The 21,365-nt window shown below is 50.0% G+C and overlaps 1 protein-coding gene across 1 annotated transcript in view; it reads right to left on the bottom strand.

The window, feature by feature from the left end:
- Greb1 (growth regulating estrogen receptor binding 1) overlaps window positions 1-21,365 on the bottom strand; it is an 89,843-nt gene that overhangs the window by 31,548 nt on the left and 36,930 nt on the right. Inside the window, exons 7-18 of the mRNA XM_052186085.1 lie at window positions 20,565-20,693; window positions 16,173-16,286; window positions 15,620-15,763; window positions 12,955-13,140; window positions 10,970-11,320; window positions 9,616-9,744; window positions 8,745-8,873; window positions 7,796-7,993; window positions 7,039-7,219; window positions 5,318-5,513; window positions 3,547-3,683; window positions 431-770 (exon numbers count right to left, since the gene is read on the bottom strand). Of these exons, the coding sequence (XP_052042045.1) occupies window positions 431-770; window positions 3,547-3,683; window positions 5,318-5,513; window positions 7,039-7,219; window positions 7,796-7,993; window positions 8,745-8,873; window positions 9,616-9,744; window positions 10,970-11,320; window positions 12,955-13,140; window positions 15,620-15,763; window positions 16,173-16,286; window positions 20,565-20,693 (2,234 nt within the window). The remainder of the gene's footprint in view (window positions 1-430; window positions 771-3,546; window positions 3,684-5,317; window positions 5,514-7,038; window positions 7,220-7,795; window positions 7,994-8,744; window positions 8,874-9,615; window positions 9,745-10,969; window positions 11,321-12,954; window positions 13,141-15,619; window positions 15,764-16,172; window positions 16,287-20,564; window positions 20,694-21,365) is intronic.

Below are 21,365 nucleotides of genomic sequence, written 5' to 3'. Positions count from 1 at the left end.
TATCTCCTGTCACCTATGTGGTTAATAAGAGCCTCTATGGTACTAGGCACTGTGCTTGGCTTTGATGGACCAAAATCTGTCCACTCGGACAGGAATAGAGCCCCCCAGCCCCGCAAGTGTGAAATAGGATGGCATTCTAAAGAAGGAAAAGAAATTGAGCTGAATTCTGAAGGAATAAAGCCTTAGCCAAGGGAAAGGAAGAGAAAGACACCTGCAGAATAGAAAAATAGCATGCTTCATTTGCAGACAGATAGGGCAGGCTCTTTTGGTCCTGCACTTTTGGACATGGGGAGCCTGGGGCTGAGAAGTGGGGCAGCAGCAGAGGAGGTGGAGGGGTGGTCACGTCTCAGGGGCCTGCTGCCACCACACCCCTCTTGCTGGCCTTCAGTGGCTCCTGCAAAAGCCCCTCTGCCTCGAGCACAACACCTACCTTGAGCTGCTTCACAAAGTGCTTGCCCACAGTGATGCCGGAGCTGGGGTGGCCCAGGATGATCTCAAAGTGTTCCTCCAGGGCCAGCCGAGCCCGCACATGGGCCAGTCGCTCATAGGCCACAGCTGCCAGCGGGGAGCAGGGCACGCGCAGCAGGACCATGAGCCCGTGGCCACAGGGACACTGCTTCGGGGAGTTGAGGAGGTTCTGGGTGATCTCTAGGGTCTCCACTGATGTATGATTCTTCATTTGCGGGAGGCCACTCACGGCCATCATGGCGGCCGCATAGTGCTGCACAAGAACAAAGGTCCTGATCACCGCGCTGTGCAGGCGGGGGAACCTGCAAGGAACACAAAGAGACCATGCCCATGACCCTGGGCTGGCATGCTTGCTACCCAAGACACATGAAGTACCCAAGTTACAGATGCATAGGTTTGTCACCGTTGCTCCTGCCCATGCACTTTCCAGCACTGGGCCGGTCAGACATATATGCTGACGAGCATGCATACATGGCTCGCCATTCGCTCAGACACCTCACCCCAGAAGCTGGATAGAATGGTCAGTCCTCATTATCAACTTGACAAGGTTTAGAATCATCCCAGAGACACAGCACGTCTATGGGAATGCTTTCTCAGAGGTTTAGGTGATGGAGGAAAGCCAGCCTGAACGTGAGTGTCACTGTCCTGCTCAGTAAAAAGGGAGAAGCACGCTGGGCAACAGCGTTCATCTCTGCTTCCTGCCTGTAACTGTGATGCAGTCAGCTGCTTACGGTCCTCCCATGATTCCTCTGCCATGGGGGTCTGCACCCTCAAACTGTGAGCCAAAACAAACCCTTCCTTCCCTAGCATGCTTTTGTCAGGTGTGTCATCACAGCAGTGACAACGGAAACTAGTACAGCAGGCAGCCTGTCCCGGGGAGAACACATGGCTGCCAAGTCCCCAGACTTGGGGACGGACTACCCTAAAGGCTACCCTGAGGCCATTTAGATTGTAGTGAGTTCTTAGAGACATGACCAGATGTCTAGCCTAACAGATGAATTATAGACCAGGACATAGAAAGGGCAAGAGTCCCTTCCTTTGCTTCAGAAACTGTGGTTACCATATTGTCTCTGCACAAGAGCACTGACGGTTCCCATGACCGCATGGCAGTTCTAACCCGTGTCTCAGAAACAGACACAAGGGATCTGGATGGCTTAGTGGGTAAGATGCCTGTTGTGCAAGCATAAGGACCTGAGTTTAAATCTCAGCACCCACATCAAAGCCAGATGTACTCACACCTGTAATCTCAGCACTCCCATGAGCATGAGAATTCCAGGAAGCTCACAGGTAAGCAAGTCTGTATATTCAGTGCAAACAAACAAGAGACCACGTCTCAAACGAGGCAGAAGGTGAAAACAGACACCGGAGGTTGTTCTCTGGTCTCCAAACATGTGCACAGCACATCCAAATCTTAATTAAGACAAACTGATACACACACACACACACACAGAGAGAGAGAGAGAGAGAGAGAGAGAGAGAGGAGAGAGAGAGAGAGAGAGAGAGAGAGAGGAGAGATACAGAGACAGACAGAGAGAGACAGAGACAGAGAGAGAGCTTAAGCAACACTGAAATAAACCAGGTCTCTGTACATGATCGCTGTGTTTCCAGGAGAAATGAATGAACTAATGTCAAGTTTATCCAGGCGCTCATGTGAATTCCTCTAGCTGGAGTTAGTCCTCAGGAGCTGCCGTGTGTGTCCAGCAGGGCCACTGGCTTGCTTACTACCATTACCAACAGCGCTTTCCCCAACCCCATGGCGTCACCCACTCCTCCAGTCCACCCTCCTTTTCATGGCTCAGCACCTCAGTGACTTAAGGGGTTCCGTGCACTGGAGAGAGAGCCTGAGAAAATGGTCATGGTGGTGTAAGGAAGGCATAATCGGCCCTGGGATTTTGTCATGAAGGCTACTGGGTTAGCCCCGGGGTTGCTCTGACTTTGGTGCATTGGACGAATGATGCACTTCTGCTCCTGACCAAGGTGAAGTAATGGGAATCAGCTTTGTCTTCCACCAGAAAGAAACGCACAAAAGCAAGGTTTTTAAGACAGAACACGTCAGATAGTGAAAGAGGTTGGTCCTGAGCCTGAGACACTGGGAAGTGAACCCCCAAGCTTCCTCCCTGAGATTCTGAGACAGGCTCGGGAAGTGGGAGTCAGGCCAAGCTCAGTGGTCTGCACAAGCTGGGGAAGAGGTATTAGAGCACTCAGGTATCCCAGGTGACAGACAGAGTTCTAAAGATCCACAGGAATGAGTGGCAATAGAGCCACACACATAAGGAAACCACCCCAGGCCAAGGAAAGACTTACTTTTTAAAAAAATCAATTGGAGAAGAGACTGTTTGTGTATATACATGTTCATGTGGGTGTGTGCACATGCACACAGGTGTATGTGCAAATGGATGAACAAGCATGTGGAAGCCATAAGTCAACTTTGGATGAGCCAACAACATTCCACCTTATTATTTTAGATAGGGTCTCTCTGAACCTGGAGCTCACCAGTTGGCTAGATGGGTTAGCCAGCAATCCTCAGTAACCGCTCTTTTCTACTTACTCACACTGCTACAGCTGCCTTTTTACCACAGGCACTGGGGATCCAGCCTCAGCCCCCTCTGCGTGCACAGCAAGCACTTGACTTGGGCTCACACGTGGTGAGGAATAGTCACCTTTCCCACAAGCCACAGGGAAGCCTCAGGAGTCGTAGAAAGTTGTGAAGAACTTAAGAGGGTCTTGCCTGAGTCGTGAGCAAAGTTATAAGCAAAAGATTCTCCCGTCAGCCAACAAAGCTTAAACACAAGACATGGAAGGTTTTAGATGCTTCTCAAGTGCTTCGGTGTATCCCAGAATAAAACTCACGGTTAACAAGAATAAAACAGACACCTGGCAAGGTATAGTCTACAATGTTCTGGAGCAGCAGCATGACAAGGTGATTCAGATGCAGAAGAAATATGGGTCCCTTTGATTGAGGGACTGACTGGGTCACCAAGGGAGGGGTGAAGTCTTTTCTGGACCTCCATGGCCCAGGTGCTCAGACTTCCCCATCCCACCTGCTCTTGAAGCTAGTGACTCTGAAGAGAAACATACCTTTTCCCCAATGCAGTGACCATGGCCTCAAAGGAGCTGTCATATCGGAGCAGAGGAAGACTGTGTCCTGACAGGGTGGAGTCAATAAACTCAGACAGCCCGAAGTACTTCTTACTCTCATGATACAGGTCCACTCCCTAAACAGAAGAGCACCATCACTCAAGTGTCACAGTCACCGGGAAAGTCGGGGGTTCACAGACCAGGTCTGTGGACAGTGTTGATTGGCAGCTTGAGCTAAACCAATGGTTCCCAACCTGTGGGTCACGGCCCCTTTGGGAGTTGGGTGATTCTTTCACAGGTGTCACATATCAATATACCCTATATTGGACATTTACATTATGATTCATAGCAGTAGCAAAGTTACAGTTATGAAGTAGCAATGAAATAATTTTATAGCTGGCTGTTACCACAGCATACGGAACTGTATTAGAGTCACAGCATTAGAAAGATTGAGAGCCACTGATCCTATAGAGTACTGATCCTGTGACCCAGCGTGGGGTGGGTACTTTGTAAGCATCATCCTGCAGGCCTAGAGCAAAGAACAAAGATGGTGTGTTATACTGATCAGTGAATTACTGATTCTGATGACCTGGGATGGAAGTCAACACCACCAATGTTTCCCATTCATTTGGCCCCAATGTCTTCATGGCTGGAGATGATGAAGGGTGAACTCAACTTTACCTAATGTTATCTTACACGGACATAAAAATATTTCCAAATGAATGCAGGAACTCCTCCAACTTGGGTTGAGCAAAGTTGGGAGAGGTTATCCAAAATGCAAAGGCATCACCCTGCTCTCAAACAGCAGAGAGGGTGAACACTAGAGCTGAGGAGCCTGCCCCTGGGTCATCCCCCACCAGGGGTCCTGTGCAAGTGCCCTGCCTCTTTCTTCCATTCTTGCCATTTGTAAATCAGAAGATCCTCTGGCCCTTTTGCGTAGATTCATGGGTATAAAACACTTAGAGCCTATCAGAAGTGCCATAGAAATACTAATTCTGGGGCTGGAGAGATGGCTCAGCAATTAAAGAGCACTGACTGCTCTTCCAAAGGTCCTGAGTTCAATTCCCAGCAACCACATGGTGACTCACAACCATTTGTAATAGGATCTGATGCCCTCTTGTGGTGTTTCTGAAGACAGTGAAAAAGAAAAATCCTGGCTCTGATGTCATGGGATGGAAGGCAAACATCCATGACCTTGGGAGTTTGTGGGAAGACTGAAACTTTCTGAAGAAAGCCAGAATCCTAGGGCACTCACTCCTCATATGCCCAGCTAGAATCCAGCCACATGGAATTCTCAAATTAGCAGAACTCTGGGCATCTACTGTCATAAATGGTGACAGGGGGCCAGCTAAAACAAGCCTCCCAGGCTGGAGGGAGGGGGCTCTGTCTGAAGAATGCTTTAAACGTGGCTGCATACCAAGCCACACTACGTGGAGCACAAACCTCTCCTATCTCCCAGGGCTCCATCTTTAATGTCTTTATCCAGTGCCAGGAGAACAATCATTAGGAATGTTGCTCTGGGACTCAGAGCTTCAGTTCCTGGGGAAAATGTCAAATCAACTGATCTGCCCATACATTTAAGACAGGACAACTCATGGACGGGCTTTAGAAATTTCTCCAGAAATCCAGGGAAGCTTTAAATCTAACCCCAGACCAAATCAAAGATCCAAGGATCTGAAACCCACTCTTTCCCTACTGACTAAGGCTTCTACTAAAGCCAAGGTCTTTAAATTTAAGCATACTGGTTACACCATGGCCCAGCAGCACTCACATTACTGTAGGGGACGGGCCAGTGGATCTCATTGTAGGGGCTGATGAGTGTGTGCTGAGTCTGCAGCGCATACGGGAAAGAGGTCACATGGAGGGTCACAATGTTGGGCGCCTCTTTCACCTCCCTGCAGTTGAGCAGTCTATCCACTAATCCCACAGACGGGTCACTCTGAGAGTAGATGTTATGAACAGCACTGCTGAGGAGAAGAAAGGAAAGAAATGTTAAATAGAATTACTAACACCATGGGATATCCTTACAAGGATAAGGCAGCTGATTAAGCTTACAACTAGTTCCCCAATGGCACATACAATTGAAGCTTATTGCTCTGCCCATGACTAGAAAAAAAAACGTGACTAGACTTTATATCTGTTGGAGATTCTAACAATAGATACATCCAGGAAAACTGACTGTCAGGTAGGCGCTATGGTGGACTTCTTGCATGACATTGGGTGTACTCTAGAACAATGACTCCTACCCAACCTCATTCTGTTTCAAGAGGTGATGGGGACATGAGTGGGGAAGAGGGGAGACTCAGGGGACCAGATGAGCCTCCTAATGTCCTCCTGACGTACAAAGGACGATGGCTGGTAGAGTACTCATTTGCCTACCATGGGCAAAGCCCTCATTTGATCCTCAGCACAATGTAAAACAGAGTCTGGGGGTGCACGCACGTGATCCCAACATCTAGCAGTTGGAGGTGGGAAGATCAGAAATTCAAGGTCATCCTTAGTGATGTACTGAGTTCAAAGATAGCTTAGGCTACAGGAGACCAGGTTTTGACTCAAAGTAATAATAATAATAATAATAATAATAATAATAATAATAATATCTACAAAGTCAAAGTCCTACTGACTTGAGATGACTCAAAGATACCCTAAGAGAACAAATTCTACATTTTTAGAAGACAGCATTAATGAAATAGGAAGCATTTTGGATCTGGGGTCTTAGAAGCCAGGCCTGGCCCAAGCTTCTTTGTAAGACAATGGCCTCCGGCATTCTCTTGAATCTAGGGGCTAGAACAATGAAGTCAGTGCTTTATCTTCTGGGTTCCAGGCAGCTACCAGAGACATCTGTCCCCAAAAAAAGGAACCAAAAGACAATGGCTTCTACTACTTCCAGATGTTCCATTCCTCCAAAAACACACTCAGATTCTAGACTGCAAACTGTCGAGCTTAAACAATTGCAATCTGTAAGGATCAAAGCCCTGGTCTATGACCTGGTCCAGGACTTCCTTCCTTCCTCACCTCCACCAGAGGCGATGGCTCAGCTACAAGGGCAACCCCCTGAAGGTGACCAGCCGCCAACAGTCTCCAACTGAGCAACCTCATGCACATCTAGGGTGAGACCCATTTCAAATGAGTAAAGGTGGTTGCCCTTCAGGGAGGGCCAAACCAGCCACCACCTGGTCCAGAGTTCTAGCAGGGAGGGCGTCACCCAACAACCTCAGGCTGTAATTTGGAAGCCCTGGCTAAAGGCCTGGCTCCTCCACCAACAGCTCCAACCTGGCTGCTGACTCCACCTGATGCTCCCCCTTCTTTAACACTCAGCCCTTAGCACTGGGAGATTGCACTCAGCGGTCTCGGGGACTACACACAGCTCTAAGATGCTGAAAACTCCCCACATCCTCTGCTTACAAGCACTGAGCCCCGGTACCTCGCTCAAGTCTTGTGCCCTCATCCCCAAGGAGAAATATGTCACCGTCACAGACCAGGAGGTCTGACCTCACTAGATCCCAGTGGGCGTGGTCGTGGATGAGGACAAAGAGCGTATGTGGGTTCTGGAAGGAGTTTTGCAGAAAGGCCTTAAATCTTGCCTGGGCCTCTGCGTCTAGTTTCAGAACGTGTTGCTCCGCCCTCTGCTTGGTCACAGGCTCTTTCTCCAGGCCCAGCTCCAGCAGAACCCCTGCAACACAGCAGAACACCTCAGGAGCTCCTGGGTTCATTCACCATGGACACACTGTGGGTCAGCCTGTGTGGCCTGCCCTGATGGGAGAGAGGGCAACAGCAGGAGGGGCACACAGTAGAGATATGTGGGCAGGAGAGTATCTCCAAACTCTTCAGCCCAGGTAGCTAGGCAAAGGTCTGGCTATGTGCATAGTTTCCTGCTCCCAGGGATGCCAGCTAAGCAAGTCTTCAAAGGGATGAGCAATGCACAAACTCCTGACAGAATTATCTCAGGTTCAAGTCATAGGCTCAACATCATGCCACTGAGGAGGCTGCATGAGTCTCAGACCGGAAGTCACAGACCGGAAGTCACAGACCAGATGAGATAGTAAAAAGATAGGAAAAGATAGCTAGCCATTGGTTCTACTTTTAATCCTGAAGAAAACCCCTGTCTTTGGATATGTTCTACGGTCTATAATAAATGGGCAACAATAACACTTGATCCATCTACAGCAAAACATGGCTGCAACATCTATTCTGTGACGGTGGGCGGATCGAAGCCCCTCCCCCAGGCCTCCTTGGCGGACACCCGTACCTGAATGCCAGACGTGGAACACAGTCTGCTGGTAGGTCACCTCTGACGGTGGGATGCAAATGAGAAAGTCCACCTTCTCGAAGGACCCCAAGTCCAGGTTCTGGGTGCTGGAATCTGCGATTGAGCACACGTGGGACAGGAGCTTCTGCGCCACCGCCAGCTGAAAGGGCCGGATGCCCCGTGGCTCCTGATGGTAACCTGCAGCCAGAGCCCCCCGACGGATGCCCCGATGAGCACCCATCAGTGGGCAGCTACCGCCTCAGCTAGAGATGGATGAGTCCAGAGTACAGGAGGTGGGGGGGGGGGGGGGACACTAACCACACAAAACAATCTGGGAAACAGGCGCTGTCAAATTCAAGTGCATGCTCCCTCAGCTAGACCCTGGGGGCATCCTCTCAGACATCCTCCTTCCTCGGATAATAAACGGGAGGGGGGGGGGGGAGTGCTGACGGGCACTAGACTGCGGAAGGAGCACCACGTTTCCCGGAAGGGAAAGAAATGATCGCAGCTCCTTAAACCCTCATCTGAATGAACGATCGAAAAGGTGCACTGGGGGAAGAGAATCAGCAGGAAGAAACCTGCTGCAAGGTCGTCAAAACCTCCTATTTTATAACTGGTCTGTTTAAATGCTAAGGATACAGCCTGCCTTCCAGGTGCTCCTCAGAAATTTCAAGGTCTCAAAATTTCTGGACAAGTGCGGTAGAATTTAGAGCCATCCCTGCAGGCTTCCTCATCACATGCTAAATGTACCTAAGACCCCGAGCTCTATGACTCGCTGTCCACACCTGTGCACACTCCTCCTAGCACTCACTGGGCACACTTACACACGAGCCACCGTTCCCTGTGCACACGACGGCCACTCCCTCCATCACTCACACTACGCCCACCTGTGTCCTCTCCATTTGTCTGTCACTTACTGTGCCTACCTGTGCCCCTCCTCACCACTCACTTGTGCACACTGGAACCCCACTGGCGTCCAGCACGGCTGTTTTCTTGGTAGAGGAAGCGGTGAGGGAGGAAGAGGCGTGGCCTTGATTATCCTGGTGGAATTTGTCCAGCAAAATGTCAATGTCCCCTTCTGCCCAAAACAGAGAACAGAAGTGAGGTTCGCATCTTGGAGAAATTCAGCAAACCTCTCTGGACCAGCTACTGTGTCTGCTCTTGGCCTGAAGTCACGTGTGGAGAAGGCACAGTCTTCCTGTCCAGAAACTGTGTCCACAAGATGGAACACACCATGGCTCCACGGGGGATGGGGCCACACAGAAATAAGGTACTGAAGGTCAGAAAAGGTCTTTTGAGCCTTCCCAGGTAAAGATTGGTCCATAGAGCTCTCTTAAAGAGCATTAAAGGAATCCTGAGGGACCAGAAGCTGGAGCGGGTGGAGGGTCTGAGTGACTGACAGAGCCACAGAGATAAAAACAAAAGGGCTCAAAACACAGGGAGAGACGTGCGCTGAGGCCCATCCCTGTAATCCCAGCATTTGAGATGATGAGATAGGGCTACTGAACATTTGAGGCGAGTATAGGTTATAAAGGGAGACCTTGTCCCAAATAGAAAGATATAAACAGACAGACAGACAGACAGATAGGAAGCACAAAGCCTTTTCCCAGTCCCGGTACTCTGCAGCCAGAGCAGGAAGATAGACGGACAGCCAAAAGCACTGTCCTGTGGAGGAGGCAGAGGACATGTCAGAGCACAGAGTGGGTGGGGCATGCAGACTCAGCAGCTCGGCTGCAGCAGATCCCAGAGGTAGGGGAGCCCAGCCCCCTCCACATTTACACCTTTTCAGTGTGTGCACATGCCCCTGCCTTAAAGCTTACCTGGACAGAGGCTGCTAAAAAAGGCCCCCAGTGAGTCCACTTTGCCAGTAACCAACTCATAGTGGACTTCTCTCTGGTACTCTGCAGGACTGAGGAGGCTCTCAGAGAGAATCCGGGCTTGGTATTTCCCTGAAAGGTAAAAAACAAAACAAAAAAAAACAGCTGTTATTGGACCCTCAGCATGAGCTCATAGCTGGCGGGACATCTGACCTCCCCCAAACACCAGCACCATGCCTGAGGAAGAAATGAAACAGAGGCTTGCAACACTTGGATCAAGGGGGAAATGATACAAAGGCCAACATCACTTAGAGAAAACTCTCTATGCCACCACCAGCTGTGTGGTACAGACAAGTCTCCTGGCCTCCCAGACCCGCCATCATCATTGGTCCCAAATGGTTCACACCAGTGGCAGCCTCACAGAACACAGGCAGTAGTGCTTGGCACACTGCAGAAGTGTGGGCTTATTAAAGATGGTGGGACTCAGACCCAGAAAATGAATTAAGGAAGACCAGTCAGTTTAGGAGCAGAGAATGTTAAGAAACCCCCCAAGATTCTGCAGAGAACCAATGTGCACTTTTAATTCTAAGTGATACAAAAACCTCTAAGTGATAGAAAATATATACCATGCTTGAATAAAAACAGCACCCCCAAGGAGTCTGGAGAGATAGCTTAGTGGTTAAGAGCACTGACTGCTCTTCCTGAGGACCTGGGTTTGATTCCCAGCTCCCACATGACAGCTCACAATGGTCTGTAACTCCACCTCCAGGGGATTTGACATCCTCATACAGAGAAGACACCAATGCACATAAAAGAGAAATGAATTAAACCATTGAAAAGAACAGCCCCCAAAACCTGTGTGCTTGGTGCTTATCCTACCAAGGAAATTCCCTCCAGCATGCCATCTTGAGTCTCAGCCTCGGGAGCAATGGCCGCACACAGCAGGCTTTCAGGAAAACTTTTAATACTTAACTAACAAAGTGGATCATTGTTTCTTATCTCAGTCTGGTCCTTAAATGACTGGGGGCCAGAGTGGTGGTGTGACTGGATTTTTTTTTTTTTTTTGAAGTCAGATTTTGTAGCCAAGGCAATTCAAACTCCAAAGTTGTTCCCGGTCTCTCTAGGGACTAAACAGGCGACACTAACCCAGCCACTGATGGCAGGAATGTACTAAGCATGTTTCTAGGGATGAGCAGCTGAAACCAACGCTGACTTCCAAAGCCACCAGCATGGACCAAAGAACTAACTGCCTCTGTGACCCGGAGCCCCAAGACAAAAGAAGGGGACCCACTCTTTTGGGAGACTGAGTAATCAGTAGTGTGGCTCTCCCACTGGCCAAGGGGTGGCCAGGACTCACCTGTGACAGCAATGCAGGAGTCAATGGCGGCATTCCGGCAGGCACAGATGATGACCACATAGTTGGTCTTGGAGAGTTTCCCCTCGATGAGCAACCGGAACATCTCAGAGAGGCCCTCGGCCAGGGAGTAAGCACACTCAATGACATGCACACTGTCATTACAGGAGCTGGCGGCCAGGCCCGCCAGCCAGGGCAGCTGTGCAGAAGTCACGGGTGCTGCTGTGCTGGTGGCTGGCGGGAAGGGCTGTGGAGGCGCCTGCTGGTACTGCCTTATCTCGGTCAGGTGTGATTCACGCCAGGAGCGCAGGAAGATCTGCTCCAGGTCCTCCATCAGCGGCACCTGGTCTGCAGCTGCAGGACATGGTGGTGTCAGAGAGATGCAGGTGTCAGCACCTGCTGTATTGCCACCAATACTGCTGTGTGTATCCCAGAATATGCAGGTATACTTAGAACCACACAGCCTGAAACAGTGATGTCAAGACACCAAGGCTTGGAACTGGAAGGGAGATTATCAGACTTTCACCCAGTTATCCCTACACCGGCTACGGGACCTTAGCTGCCCTGCCCACAGGACAGGTATGAATGTTACCCAACACAAACATCATAAACTTTCTTAAAAGACTATGATGCGTTTGCTATTTTAAAACCTCTGAATGCAGTTCCCAGGTCTGTCATGACAATGCTGTTGTTGCAAACGTCAAAAGGTTGGTCAGGTCTATTACAACTTTCCAACCTATAAAAGGCAGCTGTGCTAGCAGCTCAGGGCTGTGCCAGGGTTTAATACGATGGGCCAATGTATAGCTTCACTTATTTTCCCATTTACTTCCTGTGAGTGCCAGAGAACATGTGTGGAGGTCAAAACTGAACATCCTCTCCTTCCATCATATAGGTTACAGATCAAACTCATCTTCAGGTTTGAGGGCTAGCACCTTGACCTCTGAGCCATCTCACTGGCCCTGTCTTTATTTTTATTAGATGCTTCTGACTGTGATTTGAAGTAGACCATCAGATTAGAATAGGCAGTTAGCTGTCATACCCCTTGTCTCTAGACAAGGAGGAAGAATGTGTGGGTCTGGTCGACAGTTCTCAGGAACATGGTGGGAGGGTGGTAATGTATCCTGGATGAGGCTGTGACAGTTGATAGATATGTGGATCTTGGGAAGGAACCTCAGAGAGACCTGATGCTGGGTCTGTCAGAACCTTGACCACCTTGTGTCTCCATCTTGAACCTCTTCACCACTGAGCCTCTAACTACCTGGATGCTGAGGGTCAAGCCTGTGCTCCTCAGTGTCCACCAGAGACTGCTTACAGTGGGTCACAGCTGGTCTGGACACTTCCACATAGACTACACCAAGGCCGTGTTTGCTGAATTTATACCTTTGGCCTTAGCATCCATGGACTTAAGAACTCCTAGTCCTCAGGGAAGCTGGCCTTGAGAGCAATACAACTGGAAGTAACCAACAAATCTTTCACTTATTCCCATACTCACCTGTTGTGTCCATCCCTGACCCCACACACACCTACTGTGCTCTCTCATACCCCGGCCATTCCCATCTTTGCTCCTACCCATGCCATGCTCCCGACCTGTGCTCCCACCCACCTACATACCCCCACCTGTGCTCTCTTCTCAGCTCTTCAGAAGGCTGTTCCTTCTGGTAGTTCCTTTCTTGATGACCCTAAATGGGCCCCACATGCCCACACGCCATCAAGTTCCCTCTCATTTCTCTTCTTTGGCTGAGCTAACTCTCTCTGGGGGCACAGGGTTGGCGTCATCGTAAAGGCATGGTCTTTTATGTATGGAACTATGGAACCACAGGTGAGTGAGCAGTCCCTGAGCCACTCTGTTGATTACACCCTTTCATTTGCTGACCCCTCCCTGGGAAGGGCAGGGCAAACCTGGTCTTCATATTCATCTCTGGCCTTCTGAGTTTAGTTGGTCCTCCCAGTCAGTTCCATCCCTAGCCAACGGCTGGGCACAGGCTCACCCAGTTGGACGAGGTAGTAGACGGTCAGCAACAGCTGTGTCTCCTCAGATATGGGCTGCATGGTGGAGGCACCGTGTTGCTCATAGGCCCTGGAAAGCGACTGTGAGTTCTGGTAGCAGGTGTACAGCAGGGGGCTGACGACCACATCATTCAGGTTTCCGCAGAGGTAGGGGAAGTTCCCATGGCCTAGAGGAGAAGAAGACCCATTCAGCAACTGGTCTTGTGCTTGGTTTTAGTGAGGTATGGCCGTGGATCCCTGAGAATAAGAGCCAGGAGAGCTCTTAGGTCTCTCAGAGACTCCTTATCTGAGAAACCTCAGCCCTCCTACAGTCCTTGCTGAGTATACCTACTCTGCCCTCCTAGAACCTCGGACAAAATGTCATCTGTCATGTCTGGCCAGAGGCAGGACATTTGCCTGTTCATGCTGTCCAATCCCCTTATTTTGCTGTTGAACAAGTTTAAGCCCAAATTAAGGACACCTGCCAAGAACTAAATGGCAATGACCTCGGAACAGCTGGTGTGTGTGTCACAGTGAGGACTGTTCACCAGACTTGTGTCCCAGTGCCAAGTCTTACACCCTCCTGAGGATCTTCAGCTGGCAGTTATCAAAACAGGTCCATGTCTAGACCCAAAGACCTAGAAAATAAATGTATTGGCTGGTTTTGTGTGTCAACTTGTCACAGGCTGGAGTTATCACAGAGAAAGGAGCTTCAGTTGGGGAAGTGCCTCCATGAGATCCAGCTGTGGAGCATTTTCTCAATTAGTGATCAAGCAGGGAGGGCCCCTTGTGGGTGGTGCCATCCCTGTGCTGGTAGTCTTGGGTTCTATAAGAGAGAAAGCTGAGCAAGCCAGGGGAAGCAAGTCAGAAAGTTACATTCCTCCATGGCCTCTGCATCAGCTCCTGCTTCCTGACCTGCTTGAGTCCCAGTCCTGACTTCCTTTGGTGATGAAGAGCAGTGTGGGGAACTGTAAGCTGAATAAACCCTTTCCTCCCTAACTTGCTTCTTGATCATGATGTTTGTGCATCACATAGAAACCCTGACAAAGACAGTGAACAACCTTGAGTGATGCTGGAGTGGATGTTAGAATCCTTCAGATGACAGCTCTCAAGGTGGAACTGCCCCAGCAGGGGTCTGACCCCTTCTTTGTCATTGGCTGCATGACCTTTGGCAAGAACTTGACCTTTTCGAAGCCTCTGCACAATGGGGAGATGTCAAATGGTGAGTCATGATGAGAATGAATACCCTGCTCTGAATCTCACTATGTGGAGCTATGCTTAGCCATCATGTGGGACTCCATGGGCTGCTTCCTGAGAAAAACTGTTTCTCATACTCCAAGTGTGACAGATTTGCTAAGACACGAGCCAGCCCCACCCATATCTCCAAGTTCAAAATGTAGGTATGTTCTGTCTCTGGGATTGGCCTGTGAATTCGAATTTCTGTTTACTCCCCTCAGATGCTGGAGTGCAGGATCGGCTGGACAGCACCGGTTACAAATGTGTCAGCTTACAAGGGGCAATGTGGTTACCTTAGGAAAGGGATGTCATGCAAGGGGCTGCCGGAAGCCTCCCTGAGAACCAGATGAAAGCTGAGTTACAGAGCTGCTGGCTGGGCCGGGAAGCCTCGGTTTGGGGTCAGGGAAGAGAGCATGCTGGAGCAAGGCCGAGGATCTGTCCTCTGAGTTTGCTCAGTGTGAGCCAGGTCTGTGCAACTCCCTTCACCAGGCGTCCTGCTCAGCACAGGTGCCAGCGTCCACCTCTGAGTCCTGCAGCCTGCCCCAGGTCTGCACTCTTGGCGTCTGTCACCCACTCACCCTCAGAACAGCAGGAAAGGACAAGGGCCTTGATGGAGGGTGAGCCTTCAGGGCCCCAGGGAAGGCCAAGGCACTAAAAGTCAGATTTGTACCCTCCTTTCTGAATATTGTATCTCTTTTGTTCCTGGGGTTGGGGGTACTGGTTTATTTTAAGAAAGAAGGCAGTGCCCTATAACTGGAGAAGCTGCTCCTTCTGGCATTTCCCTGCCCTGTTTCCACCTCTCTTTCTAGAAACAAGATGCCAAATGTACAATGAAGGAAGCAGAACATGGTCCTGCACATCCCAGCACCTCAGGTACTGCTTGCTGAGCCTACACACAGTTCCCCGTTTCAAAGTCTCCAGCTCCTCCCAAAAGGCTTTCTTCAGTTGAACTACAATATTACCTCTGTATAACCTATACCAGCCGGCACACAGAGGGGATCAAATCCTATCTTATCTAATGCTTCTGGAGCAGTGACCGTGGCTGAGTGCATGGTCCAAAGTGACTCATGGCTTTGGGTGACAACGGAACAAGCCACGGGTTGCTTTGTCTGTCTCCTGAGTCCTCAGCAGCAGCCGAGGACTGCTGGGGTTTGGTGAGACAAAGAGTATGAAGGAAAGGACAGCAAATGAGCAAGCAAGCGAGTGTCCTGGGTAGAGTCACTATGTTCCTGCTGGGACAAACAGACACACTCCGTCGTTCTCTCGGCACGCTGCAGACTGGGTCCGCTTCATTTGATCATTGCCCTGGACAGCGTTCAGATTGGCTCAGGAAGATGCCTTTGGACTTGGACTGAAAGGAGGCCACAGTTTTGTGTGGGAGTCCCTTGCAGGCTTCCCTACCTCCACAACTGGGTGCACAGCTGTACTTGCCTTTAAATATCACTGGCTTGGCCTTGCATATCTTCAGCAAGTTGTCTGGAACAGACACGGGTTCACCGGAGGCCACCACTGGGAAGGTTACTGATGCTGGTCCCACCAAGCCAGCCTGGGGTACACAGGGCATGCTGGTACCTTCTAGCAACACAGCAAGCATATTAGTAAAACACAGCAAATGAGGCATCTATCCTCAGCCCACCCAACATCCACCCACCCCACGAAACTGCTGCCTGATCTATCTCCATACTCATTAGACTGTGGGTTCGCTCAGCCCCACCTTCCCCCAATACACTGTCTGCACCATCAGTTGAGAAGCTGCTTACAGACCTTGCTAGATCAGGGGCTAATACAGAAGTATCACAGGAGGCTAGACCTCAGGAAGCAGCCAACCCGTGAGAAGAGATCCTTCTGCTCTGCCAGGGTCCAGTTGCCCAGAAGCCCCTCATTCACCTGCCTGTCCACATGTGCACATGTGCACACATGCTGCTAGCAGGCCACCACCCCTGGCACCCAGCTTGGGGATTTGGGCAAGGCCCTAGCCACTTACCATGCTTAGCTCTGTTGCCAACACCCTGGATGAAGCCACCATCCGTGGTTGATTTAGACTCTGGGGACCACCCTTTGTGACGCTTTTTGGGAGGCCCAGAGTTTGGCAAGATACCTAGACAGCAGTCATAGCACAGATTAGGCCACCATTGGAAACTAGTGTTAATAAAAACCTCCCCTGATTTGGAGTGCACATCTGTTTTGTTTACAGAGGTAGGGCTCAAATCCAGGACTGTGTACATGCTAGGCAGATGTTTTACCACTGAGCTACATCCTTAATCCTTGGTAGTTTTTAAAATCACAGCCTTACAATGGCTTTTAAGCTCTAGTCAAGTATCTAAGCAAAAGGATACACCCTGTTGATTTTTATAAATGTTTCACTCCACAGTTGTGTTTAGGCTGCATTTCTATAAAGGTTTTTGTTGTTTTTGTTTTTTAAATGGCCAAAATGCTAGGCAGTGGTGGTGCACACCTTTAATCCAGCCCGTGGGAGGCAGAGGCAAGTGGATTTCTGAGTTCAAGGCCAGCCTGGCCTACAGAGTGAGTTTCAGGACAACCAGGGCTATACAGAGAAACCCTGTCTCAAAAACCAATCAAACAAACAAAAAAACTGGCTGAAATAATAATAAAATCTACCAAGAAAGCAGTTAAATCACAAGTAGAGAAAACACAAGGGAATACTTAAATGAAACACTTAGCCAAGAGTTTGGGCTCAGTAAGCTGCAACCAGATTACCTAAACAGCCAGTGCTCAGTGCACCAACACAATTCTGCCACTTTAGGGCAGTGCTGATCCACCCGCACACCCCCTTCCTGCCCTCCAAACCCTCTAGCACCCCCACCCAACCTGGAAAGCTAATGTCACATGTTGAAAAGCAAGACCAAAGTGTGAGTGCTCCGGTTCTTCTTAGAAGGGGGAACAAAATGCTCGCCAGAGGAAATACAGAGATAAAGTGTAGGGCAGACCACCCAGAGACTGCCCCACCCGGAGATCTGTCCCATATAGAGTCCCCAAGCCCAGACACTTATTGTGGATGCCAACAAGTGCATATTGACAGGAGCCTGATATGACTGTCTCCTGAGAGGCTCTGCCAGAGCCTGACAAATACAGAGGTGGATGCTCACAGCCAACCATTGGACTGAGCACGTGGTCCCCAATGGAGGAGTTAGAGAAAGGACTGAAGGAGCTGAAGGGGTTTGCAACCCCATAGGAAGAATGACAATATCAACTAACCAGAACCCCCCCACCCCAGATTTCCCAGGGACTAAACCACCAACCAAAGAGTACACGTGGCTCTAGCCACATATGTAGCAGAGGATGACCTTTGTCAGGCATCAATGGGAGAAGAGGCCCTTGGTCCTCTGAAGGCTGGATGCCCCGGTATAGGGAAATGACAGGACAGGGAGGTAGGAGTGGGTGGGTGAACACCCTCTTAGAAGCAGGAGCAGGATGGGATAGGGGACCTAAGGGGGGACACCAGGAAAGAGGATAACATTTGAAATGTAAATTAAAAAAATATCCAATAAAAAAAAAAGGAAAGCAAGACCAGAGGCTGGACCCACCATTGGATGTGAATCTCTGCCTATTCAAGATGACAACATGCCCATGACTTAAAACTATGTATAATTTATTCAAAGTACCAAGAATGGGCTACCATATTTTCTTAAAAATCCAGACACAAATTTTCACATCTCTGGGACCCCCCTGTCTCAACCCTGCTGCACTTTTAAACTCACCTGGACACTTTCAAAACTACCTAGCCAAGGGTGGTGGTGCATGCCTTTAATCCCAGCACCCGGAAGGCAGAAACAGGCAGATTTCTGTTGAGCTCAAGACTAGCCTGGCCTACATTGCAAGTTCCAGGCCAGCTAGGGTACATGGTGAGACCCTGCCTTTAAAAAAAACAAGATAAGCAAACAAAAACCCACAAGCCTATTCCATGGAACTCAAGAAGCCCAGCGTGTGCAGACTGAGTCATCTGGTCACCTCGAGCTCCTGGCTGAGGGTACCCAGGCCTGGCAGATGCTCATTGAGGCAGTCTCTTCCTAGGCTCTCGCTGGAGCTACCACAGGGGGCCTCTGGAGTGACAGTAAGAACGCACACCCTGTCACTAGTGCCCAGGTTATTCCAAAGCCTGCAGCAGTTTGAGACTGACTGCTGTAGAGTCCCTCCAAAGGGAAGCCAAATACAACCTCACCATTAGACAGACCAAAGCAAAGGAAGAGATGAACAAAATAGCACAAGGTTAAAGGGCTTGAAGTACTTTCCCTACAAAGCCCTTTCAAACCAGCAGGCTTCTTCGCCTCAGAGACAGGACTCTGCCTCCACACCAGGTGTCAGCTCACACAGTACTGGCCCCAGAAACAGAGGAAGTGCTCCTCGGAGAGAGGACTGCGTTGGAGCTGAGGATTCTCCCCGTGCTCTAGAAGGTCAACTGGAAATACCTCTACTGGGACTCTGCACCAGTAAGTGCTCTCAAAGCATCAGATACCAGCATAACTGGTAGAGGGGATCCCGTCTGAGGAGGAAGTACAGGACTTGTAGCTTCTGGTCCCCTGCTACTTGAAAGCACTGAGACAAGGCTACTAGTTCATACCCTCCACCAGGGGGCAGCATTTCACTGGGAGCAACAAATGTGAGTGAGGTACACACAGCTTTTGAGTGTCCCCTCCCCCCAAGGACAGAGCAGGCATTGTAGCTCTGACACACACACACACACACACACACACACACACACAAACTCTGGTCAGCTAATGTCTCTAAGTTAGTCCCTCTCTCTGTCAGGCTCTACCAGAGCTGTGTGCTGGAGACTCCAAAGTACCTTCAAAAGTCAAAGATTACAGTAGGTTGCTGGGACTCCAAGAATTCTTTTATGGGAGAGGAGACTATGGCCTGGCGCTGAGCTCTAGAGGTGGGGTGAGCACTGAGAGACGGGACAGAGTGTGGACATCATGTTGAGGCCACCAAGGCTGTGAACAGCTGAAGGCAGAGAATGAGGTTTGATGGGCTGATTCCAGAAGACCTTCAAGGCTCCAGTAGCCTGGGATTTAGATTTCCATTCCCCACACAACTCCACAAGGTAGGCTTGGGAAGTTCAAGACCAATCCTGAAGGAGCCTCTTTGCCCAAAACCAAGGTCCAGCCAGGCCCAGCCTGAGAGGAGTTGGTGCATTGTTGTCTGAGGTACGAGTTGTATGACACCAGGACTAAGTGTCTACTAGCTAAGCTCAGGGGGAAAGCCATAGACAGCAAGGGGCCTCCTGTCCTTATGACCAAGGGCCAGGCCCCTGTTATATGGCTGCTACATCAGCACCTGGAGGAGAAACAGCTCATGGAGGAAGGTGGGGCTCATGTGGGTAGGGCGGGAATAATAAAGGCTCCAGGAATGTGGAGGCTGGTCAAGGCTGAAGAGTCTTAGATCCATGCGGGGCAGGAGGATTGCTTCTTCTGCAAATGATTTTGACCAGAGAAGCCTTCGGGCACAACAAAATTTTATTCCAGTCCAGGGTGCTTCTCTGGACCTCAGTCTCTTCCTTGGTTGTAAAAATAAAACTCAGGCACCACACTCTTACTCATGAGCTGCAACTCCGTCCCCAGGATGGCCATTTTCTAAGGGCCCTTCCAGTGTAGTGTCTTGGACCCTAAGCTCCAGCTCAGCCATGTTCACGGGGTCAGGGAAGGAGGGAGGGACAAAGCAAGAAGAGAAGGGAGTAGAGAAAACTCGCTGTCAGAGGCTTGAAAGCAGAGAAGGCTTGTCCCTAAGACGTGTTCTCAGAGACAGCATTGGTGGGAGAGCACTGGACCAGAGTCTGAAGGCAGTCCCCAGGTCTCTTTGGCTCCTTCTTCCCATGGGTCTCCAGAACTCATTCATCTCCTCCCCCAGGGATTAACTGAGCAGACAAGCTTCTGTAGCGGGCTGACGCTGATAACCCTCACCAGTATTGTTCAGTGATCTCCCAGATGTGCAGTGATTCTATGCCGCATCTGGAGAGCCTCTTACTGTCCTCAGGGTGGCATACGAACTCCCAAGAAGGGACTGCTGCAGAGGCTGCAAGGTCTTTTGGCTTACAAGACAGAGCTGGGCTCTGAGTTCACTCCTATCTGTTCTGACACCAACACTCCCAATCTTCCTGACCCTGACTTCAGAAGAGGTCATCTGCCATCAGCATGGAGCCCTCACTGCCCCTCAGCACCCATGATGCCTCCCACACATGACTTCCACAGCACTGGCCCAGTCACAGACCAGAGGACATGTGACACCTATCCTGATGCTCACTAATGCAACATTAGACTCTGAGGCTCCATGTCCCCGGTCCCATAGCTCCCATGCCCCCTCTGGCCCAGGCCTAGAGAAAAGAAGGGCCTCCCAGCACCCCCAGGGTCAGCAGCACTACCTAAGGCTGAGGGGCGCGCCAGGGCAGACAGGCTACTCTTCACCAGCTGTGGGTGCTTGGGGGAATCCTTGCCATTGAAGACAGCAGGACCTGTTGCTGTGGTCACTGAGGGGTGATCAGAGGCTGGTCCTGAAAGCAGAAAGGATGAAAAAGGGGGTTAGAGCACAGGCTGAACTAGAGACAGGCAAACATACTAGCTCTGTGCTGGTGAGTCCCATCAGGAGAGTGATGTTTCTGTACACTTGAATGTGTAAACAGGAGAATGTGCATATGTTCCTGTATGCATACCTGTGCATATGTGCACATGTTTGTGAAATTGTAAATGTGTTGCAAGAGCATACAGATACCATGAACCTTTGCTTTCACACTAGTGGGTCTAGTGGGGGTGAAAGAAGGACCTAAGGTCACGTGTGGTGGGCTTCCTAACACACAGCCCTCACGTTGGAAATGGATGCTTCCGACATAGTGATTCTGCACATAAACATACACACAGAGAGAAACACACATGCATTCACATGTGCACATTTGCTTACACATTCATAAACCCACATACACATGCATGTGTGCATAGAGAAACACACGCACACCTGTGGGCACATTCTTACCCAAGTGGACATACATGTGCACATATGAATGCAAACATATTTCCAATAAACACACACATGTACAAGGAACCAATATACACAAATACCTGTATGCAGACTTAGAAATTCATACATATTCCTGCTCACACATGAGCATGTGAGCAGATAGACATACACAAGAGCATGCAGATACCATGAAGCTTTGCTTTCATCCCAG

This window comes from Apodemus sylvaticus, chromosome 6 (assembly GCF_947179515.1).
Source record: "Apodemus sylvaticus chromosome 6, mApoSyl1.1, whole genome shotgun sequence".
Taxonomy (NCBI): domain Eukaryota; kingdom Metazoa; phylum Chordata; class Mammalia; order Rodentia; family Muridae; genus Apodemus; species Apodemus sylvaticus.
The sequence above is the reverse complement of the archived record's forward strand: the minus strand, read 5'-3'. Positions and strand labels throughout refer to the sequence as shown.